Source organism: Symphalangus syndactylus, chromosome 9, assembly GCF_028878055.3.
Source record: "Symphalangus syndactylus isolate Jambi chromosome 9, NHGRI_mSymSyn1-v2.1_pri, whole genome shotgun sequence".
Taxonomy (NCBI): domain Eukaryota; kingdom Metazoa; phylum Chordata; class Mammalia; order Primates; family Hylobatidae; genus Symphalangus; species Symphalangus syndactylus.
Window position 1 is genome coordinate 119,249,316 of NC_072431.2, and position 12,598 is coordinate 119,261,913.

The window sequence follows — 12,598 nt, forward strand, 5'->3', positions numbered from 1 at the left end:
ATAAAATGTGTGTCAGCATAGAGATTGGCAGGGGCATGATTTAATATTTTTCTGTGACTTGCCTTTAATTCAGTTAGCAATATGCCTTTCAAAAAAATCAGTATTTTTAAACAGCTGAATGGTGTTATGTGATAATGATGAAGATCATTCTTAGTTTCTTGCTATTCTAAGCAATGCTACCATGAACATTTTATAGTATATTTTTGTACTTATATCTGAATATTTCTATGGAAGAGATTCTTAGAGGTAGAATTACTGGGTCAAACATCATATGTATTTGGTATGTTGATAGATATTGCCAAGATGTCTACCAAAAAGGCTTTACCAGTTTATGCTCCCAGTTACATGGCAGAAAACTGCCCTCCTTTTAAAATTAATTCTAAAGTTACATCTTCTCTTTTATAACTTAGAGGATAGACAGATAAATAAAGTAATCATAACTAAATGTGATAATTACATTAATAGAGGAATGCTATGAGGGACGTCTAATTCAGATTATATTGGGAGAGTAAGAAAGACTTTCAGAGGAATTAATGCTTTAGCTGGGTCTTGACTAATGAATTTGCATTAACTAGGCAATAGAGGGGAAGCTATGCTGGGAGGGAGGACATTTTAGGTGTGGGGAGCACTGCTTGAGAAGGGCCAAATGAATGAGTTAATGTGAAGTATTGGGGAACTGCAGATGCTTCAAAGTTGTGGAAAAACAGTATAGTAAGAGATCAAAAGAAATATAGGAAAGGTAGTAAGAGACTGCAGTGGTTATTCCAAGGAAGTGGGATTTTATTGCAGAAAATGATGAACCATTAAAGACTTTTATGTCAGTGGAAAGCTGTAATCTGATTCTTGTGTTAGAAAGATCATTCTCTGGTCACTGTGGGAAGTAGAATGAGGTAAGTTCAAAATCAGGGAGGACATCAAATGAAGAATGGTGGTGGTCTAAGCTAGGACAATATGCCTTAGAGGAAAGGATAGGTAGATCTGAAAGTTCATAAGGATGAATACTAAATAGAATTTAGAGAAAATTTGACTGTAGTGAGTGAGGAAGAAGGAACAGTTGGGAATGATTTTTGTGTAATTTAACCTTGGCAAGCAGTTAGACTTGCTGTTTTCCAAGATAATAGAGGATGGGACAAAAGACACATATGAAGGTAATTTTAGTTTAACATAATGCATAAATTGGATGGTGCCATAAGTCAACCTGTGGAACACGTGTATGTGGCAGTCAGTGAGAGCTGGGTTGGAGATACACTTAGGGGAGTCACTGTCACACAGGCGGAACTGACTCCTTGTGAATGGGTGTCATCTCCTTGGGAAACTTTGCAGAAAGGTAAAGGACATTTAAGGTCAGTGAAGAAAGAGAAGAAAGTCCTTGAAGAAGATTGAGAAGGAATAGCCAGTAAACTATGAGGAAAACCAGGAGAGAATGGCATCCTGATAAGAGAGAGAAAAAGTAGGTTTCATGTCAGATTGTAGTGGAAGTGAAGGGGTACTGAGGAAATGAGTAGAGATTATGATTTGGGAAGTTTGGGTGAGGAGGTGGAAACCATGAATTTTGAGTAGTTAATTCCTATGTTCTGACAGTTTCAGGTGCTAAGACCCTTGAGTCAAAAGAAATGGATTCAAATTATTTTGTTTCATCATGTATTAGTAATATAACAATAAAACAAGGCTCACATCTGCCTCAGAGAGAGCAGTGAGAATTAAATGAGATGTCATTATTATCTTGAGTCTGTATTTTCACCTTGCATGGCTAAAGATCCATGTGTAGAGAGGGATAAGTGTTCAGTCAACTTAAGTAATGGCTTGAGAGTTGAACCTGGGTATCATGAAATTCTAATTATTGTGTTCTTTTGCATAGGATGCTATTTTGTCCTAGTTATTTATTCAGAAAAATTCCATTCTTATTAATCTCACAGATACTTACTGCATTTCTACTGTGTATAGGCATAAACTAGTTTTTGAGGGTACAATGATGGTTCAAACATTGATCCTACTTTCAACAATCTTCTGATCCAGCAGGGTAAATGGTGATAATAAGAAGGCAATTATTCTAAGACATGGCAAGGGTAAGAGAAAGATGCACACAGAGTAGAGGAGAGGCAGTGAGGAGTTGGGAGTTAAGGGGAGGTTTTCCAAAAGTGAAATCTTGAGTTAGGAATGGGGAGAAGTTATCTAGGTAAAGCAGTAGGTAGAGAAATGGAGGTAGGCAGTGAAGGTGGTAATGCAAAGCTAGAATGAAACCAGAGGTAACCTATAACACAGTAGGTACTGGGAAGCAACCAGCAGTGGGATGTTGCTAGGCCATCAAATGGACAGAAGGGGAATGGTGGGATATGAAGCCAAGAGCCAGATTATGAAGGCCCTTATGTGGCATTCAAGTGAGATTAGGATTTTTAGCTCAATGGCTATTGGAAGCTGTTGAAATTTTAACTAGGAAGTAAAAATGGCTAGATTTTTGTTTCATATAGATAATCTTAAGGCCTGAATGGAGGAGGAATTGAAGAGAATATATCCCAAAGTAGAGAGTTTATAGTAGTTTGGGCCATGAGTAAAAGCCTAGTAGTAAGAGTTAGAGGGCTTGTTGAAGAAATGTTTATGGAGAAAATGGCAGCCTTTGATGGTGAGTGTAGTGGGTTAGGGAAGAGGAAGGAATGTGCTTGGTTTCTAGTTGGGTGGCTTTGTTGCTGGTATCCTGTCACCTGAAAGATCATGGGGAAGATGAGAAGTTTTTCTTATTTTGTTTCCCCTAACACAAGAAACTAATTTGTCAGATATTTCCATTTTGTTTCACTGATGATTCCATGATACTTTTTTTTCCCCAGTACTACTTGGACAGTTTAGCTGTTAGATGTCTTAGGTCTTTTCTATTTCTTATGAGGAGTAAATTTTTGCTTTTAAAATTTCACTTATGCCTCACTCTCTTTTTTCTTTCATAATTTTTGTTAACCTCCAGGAAGAACCTAGGAAAGTCCGCTTTGATTATGACTTATTCCTGCATCTTGAAGGCCATCCACCAGTGAATCACCTCCGCTGTGAAAAGCTAACTTTCAACAACCCCACAGAGGACTTTAGGAGAAAGTTGCTGAAGGCAGGAGGGGTAAGTGGCACTCTCTTGTGAAAAGCATTCCTATTAAAAATAAAAACAAAACAAACAAACAAAAACTAGTTCCTGATGTGTTAAAAAGTATAAGGTTTTGGGAGAGGTAAAAGAGATGATGTACCTTAACGGCTTAGCTGTGGATTCATGTGTTGAGGTGAACAGGTAGACAATAATATTTTAGATAGGCTTAAGTTTGAAATTACACTGTTTATTAAAACAGCCTTAAGATCTATGCAGCTCAAATTTAATTATGACACAACCCAAAACAAACAAGCAATAAACTCTCATTTAAGAAAAGAATAATATTTGAACTGTGTTATATCAGTTATAGAAACTTTTGGGTTAAGTTGCAAGTCACATTAAAAATTATATAAAAAGAAATCCAAATTTCCTTGATCACAATTAATAAAAAAGGCCTCTTCACTCATATTACATGTTTGGGTCATTTAAATACACATTTTTGTTTGTTTGAATTTTATGTCGGTAAAAGATGGATTTTCCTTTTTAAAGTAATGGTAGCAAAAGTGTTGTAAACTTTTGCCCTTGTGATTTGACTAGTATGGGAAAGAAGTGGTACCTCTTGCAAACATAAACATTTGGAATGTTTGCTTCTGAAGCTGGGTCAGCTGTACAAACACTATTGATTGGTCAAAATCTATTTGGCAATGAGTGTCACTGGGATCATCAGCTCCTACTTCACATGAACTTATGTGTCATATTATGTGGGCACTTCACACCCCATCTATTTTGAAATGTGTTCTTTTCTCCAGGATCATCTTCACTTAGTTTCTCTGGAAGGTTTTTGTACAGTTTTCTATTTACGAAGTTATTTTCTATATGCATTTGTAGACCATAACCCATTAAGATGCCTTATATCACTGATAAACTCTACCTGAGGGCTTTGTAGGAAGGAGGTGGTTTTTTTGGGGCACAGTTTTCTTTATTGGATACATGAACAACCACTTTGAGAACCTAAGAAAAGCTATTGTTCCTTTTATGAGAAAGTTGCCCATGTATATAATTGTGTGAATATTCTGTGTGATGACCCCATTTTTTGAGTTCTGTTTTGCTAGGCTGCTGTCCTTTTACCTGAATTATGAATATGCATTTGAAGCATTGCAAGTACTTTTACCATGTTTCATTCCTGTCATATATATGTCAGTAGATTATGGTTTAAGTGGGTATTGAGCCAGCTTTGGAAATGAAATGCTACTTAGAGTATTCTATGGGAGAAATACAGCTTCATGAAGAAATGGGCTTTTGTAACACAACTTATTTTAAAATTAGGAACTTATTATAATTTTTTTAAAGAAGTTGTTTGGAAAAGTAACTCTGTTTTACTCCTTTTATAGTTATCAGGAGTATAGTGTTGATGCTATTTACCTATGGCTATGTCCTTAACAATCAACTGGTCCATTTTAAATCCTAATCAACCTCATTTTTTTTTTATGAATTTGGCATTTTACATTTCTGATTATCTCTCTTGGGTTGTGTAGTTGGGTGGGTAATTGGAGAGTGCAAATTATGTAACTTTAGTACATCATGCTTCTGATAAGGGTCATAGGAAAATGTAAATATGACACAAGAACTTTTTAAAGCAACCACTTAGTCCCAGAGAAGTCGAGGGTTGACTGTGAGCTGGAAGAGAGGTTACAGTCAGTGATAATGCAGCAAAGTGCAGCACTGCATCCTGATAAGGTCTCTAGTTGATTTCTCATCCTGTGCTCTACTCAGCCTTTATCTCAGAATGATTCTTCTTGACTTCTAACCTTCCTTCTTTGTGTTTAAGTGCTGTTTGAAGCCAGCAGATATTTTCCTATTAGAATTAGATTATGTCTTGACAACTCTAAAATAATCAGTTGAAATGTGAACTATTCCATGCATGTGCTATTTGAAATATTACAAGTTACTTAAGGGACTAATCACAGTGAATTTTGTAGTAAAATAAACATTTAAAAATTCACTAAAAGTCATAGTAATTCCACAGATTCTGTCCATTTCATATGGGAGATTAAAATAAACTATAGAAATGTAAAAAAAAAATTAGACTAATAAACATCTTTTGGCTTACCTAGATTTTTGACTGCCTTATATTATTGATACCTGGCTTTAACCATTTGTCTTATCTTAGTATTAATGCAGCCTATCATGGTGTTACTAACTTATGAGCCATTCTGATTTCATGAGAAATGAGTTCACAATTGTGTCTTCAGATAAACTTATTATTATTATTATTTTTGGCCTGGGTTTTGTGGTGGGAGAGAGGATACTTTCCTCCTTATACCTAAAGATTATCTGTTGACATAGATGTATATATTCTACCTTAAAAGGAAAAAATAATTGAACCTCTCTTCTCATCTTGATATATAAGTTAAGGCATGGGTGGATTAAACTTAGTGTTTGGCTATGGTTCCTCATCTTTTATTATTTTCTTTTAAACTAAAAGTACATAGAGCTATTAACAGTTGAGTGTTGCTTTTTAAGAGATCAGAAAGGTTGTTTTTAGAGCTGGCAGCATCTTGGAAAAAATGTTTTTCAGCTCTTAGAAGAAAATAATTCCAAAGAACTTTTTGCCAGAGAATCTTGAAAAACTGCAGATTTTTTCTACTTCATAATCTATAAGCCTATAACAACTTTTTTAGGAGAGGGGTCAATAACATTCTATTTTTTTCACTGGATTTTGTTTTTAATTTCAATGTCATACTATTTCCTAAATAGTCTCAAAACTCAGTGTATGTCCCTCTTGGAAGAAATATACCCTGTGTTTTTCTGTGACATAACTCCCTAATATTAAGTATATTCTTGTTATAAAAGAAGAAATATTGTGGGCAGGGCACATTTAGATCTAAACATTATTTTCTGAGACTATTGAATACAGAGTGATTTATTTTATAGGACCCTGAAAGTAGTTTCCTCTAAATTAGACAGCTCATGGGAGCTTGCTGGGGAAATTGTGGATTTGGTTTAGGATCTAGCCCGTTGAACTTTTTTTTTTTTTAAATTGAGATAGAGTCTCACTCTGTTGCCCAGGCTGGAGTGCAGTGGCTTGATTTTTGTACACTGCAGCCTTGACTTGCCGGGCTGAAGTGAACGTCCCACCTCAGCTTCCCAAATAGCTGTGCCTACAGATGCATGCCACCACATTTACTAATTAAAAAAAAAAAAATTGTAGAGACAGGGTCTTATTATGTTGCCTAGGCGGGTTTATTTTTATTTTTATTTTTTGAGATAGGGTCTGACTCTGTCACCGAGGCTGGAGTGCAGTGGTGCAGTCATGGCTCACTGCAGCCTCAACCTCCTGGGCTCAAGTGATCCTCCCACCTCAGCTTCCTGAGTAGCTGGGACTACAGGCACAGACTACCACACCTGACTAATTTTTGTATTTTTTGTAGAGACAGGGTTTTCCCTTGTTGCCCAGGCTGATCTTGAACTCCTGAGCTGAAATGATCAGCCCCCCTAGGCCTCCTAAAGTACTCTAACTCCAGGCATGAGTCACTGTGTCCAGCCCCTTGTAAGGCTTTAAGTAAGAAAAAGAGGGTAGGGGTTATGAAATGAGAAAGAACAACTTGAGAACTTATTTTTAAAATTATTATTCATATTTATTGTATAAATTTTTGTATATTATTATATTAAGGGAGGATATTTCCTTTGAGATCTTTATTCTTTGATTGGTAGAGGGAAGAGAGCAGTGAGGAATAAACTTTTGAGGGCAAGAACAAACATAATATGTCTTTTAATTTTAAGCAAAAGGACCAAATGTACTCTATGGACAGAAGCACCTCTCTATTTGCTGAGATATTTCTATGTATTTCCCATTTTTAAAGAATGAACTGATTGATCACTTTTGGATCAGTGAATCTCAAATTGTGCTCATTAGGATATTAAGATTAAAAGGCTTATGATCACGACAGATAAATTTCTCTCTATTCACTTATCACTTTTTAGTAGTTGGAATTCAGTCATACTGAAAACATTGCAGAAGAGTTTGACATCTATTACTATAAGATAGATGAAAGAAGATGAGCTTTTCTTTGGAGTGTTGGCAAAGTAAACATATACTGTATATTAGATATTGTATATTGGGGAACTACAATTTATTATTCTACTAACTTGTCTTTCTGAATTTCTGGTTGGAAAGAAGTGTGATACAATTGGAAAAGTTTTAAAGTCAGGCTGGTTTAGATAAAACCTTTATCATCTTCAAGCTGGGTAACCCTGGGAAAAACCATTGCATCTTTTTGTATCTCAGTTTATTAGCTGTGAAACGGATATGGCAGTGTTTTCCTCATAGGGAACATGTAACCATGGTGTATGGCACATAGTAGATACCCAGTACCTTAGTTCTTTTCCCCTCAATTACTAGTTTAGAATATCAACAGATGCTTAACCATCTTTATATCAGGCACTTAAAGGTATGGTGAAAAAGATTTGCTATTTAGCGTAAGCTACTCAACATTTATTCACAGGAAAACATGTTTAGCACCAAGTTAGTGTGACCAGCACATTGATAGATCTGTGTTGTGTTTAAAGATTAGCCCGTGGTTTCTTTCTTCAAGGTGTTGACACTTTGTTTGTATTTTGCTTGTATAAAGTGCCTGTTTGTATTTTGCTTGCGTAAAGGGCTTGGAATATTATTTTGTAAGATGTAACTTTTCATTAGAAAAATGGATTCTTACCATTGTTCTTCTGAATTTTTAGCAGATTAAAGGCTTCTCAAGGCTATGTGTTTCCTTAGAAGAGTTCACATATATGTCCAGCAAGGTAGTTGGATCCTTGTGCTTCTACGAAGAAAGCACAGAATAGGCAAGCATCTTTGGAAAATCAAGTTTATTTTACAGTTTCTTTTTTTTTTTTTTTTTGGCCTGGAAACCAAATGGCCTGCTTTGGTTCTGTTGTTTTTTATGGGATGGTGGTAAGGTGTTGGGTGTTTGTCTGTTCCTGCTGCCTTTCTTTCTTCCTTCTCTCCCTCTTTCCTTTTCTCCCTCCTTCCTTCCTTCCTTTCCTCAATTAAACAAGGAAAAGTCTAAACATGTTGTTCAGTCCTATTTCTGAATCACTGGCAAGCAGTTAATTTTGAGGACTGAAAATTAAAAACTAACCACAGCAGTTGTTAAAACTAGGGTTTCTATAGGCAGAAATCCAATTCTGTTCAGACACCACCTGTTTCAGTAGGACATTTCAGACGCCCATTTGGCAAGATTTGCTGGAGAAGACATGGGGAACATGCTTCCAGTCTGTATTAAATCTGCAGCATAATGCAGTCCTGTTTCTGAGAGTGACAGTTACATTTATATATGATCTGTTTTCGCAAGGAATAAATTGGAATCTTTCTGAAATGCTGCTTATTGTCAAGTGAAATTCAGGTCCACAGTGGACCTCCAACGAGGGGTTTTGCTTATTAAAGGGCCAAAAGGATCTTAGGATAAGGAGCTTTCACTAATGCAGCTGTGTCAAGCCATCTGAACACAGCATTTTATTACAAGGATTTGGAATGAATCTTGTGTAGGGTGGTTTAGTGTTTCCTTTGTAGGGGAGTTCAGAACACTTCTAATTTCTCAACTGTATGGATCACATTCTCTTCTCTTCAAATTTTAATTTTTTTGAATAGGTAAATATACACACAGTGCAGCATGACATACAGTAAGTTTTCCTCTAGGACACCAGTAATACTGTAGTAAATAAACTCATACATAGTTCTTTGTGCACATGGATATGTCTGTAGGATAAATTCCTTAGAGTAGAATTGTGGGTCCAAGGCAAAGTGAAATTTAAATTTTGGTAGACATGTACACATTTCCTGCCAAAGAGGTTATACGACTCTATGCCTGCACCAAATAGTATGTGAGTGCCTGTTTCTCCACAGGATGATTTATTAAACTATCCTCTCCCCCAATCTGATGGATGAAAAATGGCATCTCATTTGTAATTCACATTTCTCTCATGAGTGATGGTGAGCAACTTTTCATATGCTTAAAAAGCCATTTTCATTTCCTTTCAAAGACCACATTTTAATGTATTTTAAATTGGAAATATTCTAAGTGTTTCAGTTTCAACTTAAATTTATGGGTACTCTTCCCACATACTTACATTTGGAAAGGTTACAAAAAGATACGGAAGCCTCTTTAACCAAGGTCTGTGTTTTCAGGCTTTCTTCGATGTGTAACAAATTATGTTCTTAGGAACTGATTTGTCAAGACGTTGGCTTCTAAAAATATAAGTGGCTTTTGTGGCAAACTCATCTAGACAGTGCCTAGAGATGGATAGCTGGCTGCTTATTTTAAAAATGACTCAAAGAAAATAATACAGAGAAGATTATTTTAGTGGCTGTCACTGGACAGCTTCATTGGATTTTTGAATATTTGTTTTGGAATAAGTACCTTTTTGATTATTTTCTGATATATATAATTCTGTAATTGTCTACTTCAAGCGATAAAAGAATGCTGCTGCTTTTTTACTGGCACTGATAAAAGGTGGTTTATTTAAATAAATGTAAGACGAAGCAGTCTGCTTCATTTATGTGGTTATTTCTTAGAAGCTAATTTTCTGTCATATTTGGCATTTTCTCCTTCTTTCTATAACCTTGTCGGCCACCTCCCCCCACAAACTCTGGAAAATTAAGTTATGAAAGTGGGACATACATAAAAATGTTAAGTAGAAAGTCAAAATTGTGAGCCTTAATTCCAAATGTAATGTCGATCTCATAAATTATTTCAGGAAAAGCATGGTCGTGATAGTATGAAGTTATTTATGTCACTCAACCTATTTAGTGGTTTTATGATTTAATGTCTTCTTAAAGTCACACACGTTGATTGCAGGGCAGTTACAGACTTTTGAAAATATGTACCAGAAAAATCTGTGTGATAAAACAACTTTCGTGTCTTCATTTGTTCCTTCCTTCCCAACTACCTGTTTACCTTTTAAGTGACGAGGAAAAAAACAGGAGCAAACTTTCCACTCTGTTGAAAGCTCAAATGTCATTACTGCATAAACTGAGCAAAGACTGAAAGAAAAACAGAGGAGAGAGGAAGAGGTTCCTAGAATGTGTGCTAAGAAAAGTTGTTTTGAGTGTTTAGTTGTCAGTATTGGAAGGTGTGCCCCATTTCTTTCTGCAGACCTCCCCGAAGTAGCGGTTTAGCTGACTGTGTGTATGAAACTCTTAATATAGTAACCTTAATTTAGTTTTGAAAGGAAATGCTGTGATATCTTAAAGTTGTCACTTAATTCTGCTACTACCTCCTGTCCCCAAATGCACAAAAAGCCAAGAAAATAAGAAATGAACAGAAAAGGAAAAACATGAAAGGATGTGAATGTTGGAGAAATTTCAGGTTAAGAAATAATTGTTTCTCTGTTTAAATACAAAAATACTGCAGTTGAAAACTGTTGATTCTGTTTCTCTATTTCGTCTTTGCTTAGGTACTAGCTCTTTATGTATTTGTTTCAAGGATGCATGCAAAGTGTATCTAATACTTTATCTGAGTTCATTCTCTTCTAGGATGGTAAGGGAGTTGTCTATGAGCACAGATGCCTATTTTGACTGTCCCCGCCAGATATTTTTAAGTTTCATACTCTATAATATTAAGTGAAAACAATTTTAGGGGAAATTGAGGAGGAGAACGGGGGCTATGATTAACATTTTGTTTTCTGCCTTTTTTCTTGTTCCATGAGTTATAAGAAAACCTGACAATAATCAGGATCTGAAGGTAACATTTTAAGAAACAAATGTCTGAGACTCGAAGTAGGCATATGTGGTTCATTTTCAGGGGTTGAGGATAGATGGTAGGTGGCTTAATATAATAACCTTCATTACCACAAGGGATATAGCCATGGTATAACAGAAAGAATGTTTGATTTGATATCTGAAGGCACAAATTCAATTCTTGGATCTGCTGCTAATTTACCTTGGGCTTAGGTTTGTATAAATCTAAAATAAGCATAATATCTCCTTTCTCCCATTTGAGATTATTAAATGCAATCTGGTACATAGTTAAGCAGTCAGCAAATAATTAGTTTATTTATTGACATGACATCTTTTTTCTGCAGATTTATTATATTTTTGGTTAAACCATGATTTTTGTTACCTAGAATGGTGAAAGCAAAAGGTTTCCATTACAAGGATTTGACATAATAATAATGTTCTACCAGAAAGAACATATTTTAGTTTCAAGAAGGAATCTAACATTTTCTCTGATTTTAAAATAAGTATGTGTTAATTTTAGAAAGTGTGGACATCTAGAAAGGCAAATAAGAATAAATTATTTTCATCTTTCCAGTGACTATAACCTCTGTCAATATTTCACAATATATTTTTATGTAGATGAGAGCCCACTGAAAATCTATATTTTGCATTTAATATATTAAATATAACGCATAGATTTTAAACATATATGACTTTATTCTATGTCCTCACACTTCAGAGGATTGATACAAACTTTTTGGTTTTTAAGAACTTACCATTAATGTGTTCTATTGCTTTCTTTCTCCCCCATCCCCCCACTCCCCTTTCTGGTGCTCTGCTTCTTAAAATTAAACTTACTGGCTTAAGACCCAGAAATTTTAACACTGAGAACAAAAGAACTGTTTTGCACAAATTTGAAATTTTCTCTCCATGGTTTTGACAATACAGAAGTATGATGTACTAGTTTTGTGTTTTTTTTTTTTTTCCTGGTGACTGTTTAGTCCACAGATCAGTTATTTGGAAAGATCTGTAAATATTTTGCTTCTGTTTTTGTTTTTGTTTTTGAGATGGAGTCTTGCTCTGTCACCCAAGCTGGAGTATAGTGGCGCCATCTCGGATAACTGCAGCCTCTGCCTCCTGGGTTCAAGGGATTCTCCTGTCTCAGTCTCCTGAGTAGCTGGGACTACAGATGTATGCCACCACGTCCAGCTAATTTTTGTATTTTTTTAGTAGAGTCGGGGGTTCCACCATGTTGGTCAGGTTGATCTTGAACCCCTGACCTCAAGTGATCCGCCCACCTCAGCTCTGAAAGTGCTGGGATTACAGACGTGAGCCACTGCACCTGGCCTAAGATTTGTAATTTAATATAGATTATTGTAGGTGTAGATTTTGCAGCTTATCTTTGCAAATATCATTCACGCCTTCCCTTTCACTATAGGGTACATTGTAGGCCTGTGGGTAGTGTGAAATGGTAAAATAATGGACAGATTGAGTGAGATAAGGATGCCCTATTCATGAAACAAACTGGTCCAATCAACTACAGTTAGAGTAAAATGAACTATAATAAAAATTTAGTTGGCCTTACAAATATCAGCCTTTACATGAACTTGTGATGACTTAAGATAGGAATTTATATGGGTAATGCAGACAGATAGACAGAAGTCCATGCACATGGTGACCATTGTGTCTTTGGGCAAATTAAAAATAAATGTCATGCTTATAATCCCAGCACTTTGGGAGACTGGGGCGGGAGGATCACTTGAGGCCAGGAGTTTCAGACCAGCCTGGGCCACATAGTGAGACCCCTGTCTCTACATAAAATA

The 12,598-nt window shown here is 35.8% G+C and overlaps 1 protein-coding gene across 2 annotated transcripts in view; it reads left to right on the forward strand.

Annotated features, from left to right (window-relative positions):
• The window catches only part of MLLT3 (MLLT3 super elongation complex subunit), a 284,574-nt gene that overhangs the window by 176,937 nt on the left and 95,039 nt on the right, over positions 1-12,598 (forward strand). For both annotated transcript variants that reach the window (XM_055294120.2, XM_055294121.2), the window contains exon 4: positions 2,954-3,097. In XM_055294120.2, coding sequence (XP_055150095.1) covers positions 2,954-3,097 — 144 coding nt within the window. The remainder of the gene's footprint in view (positions 1-2,953; positions 3,098-12,598) is intronic.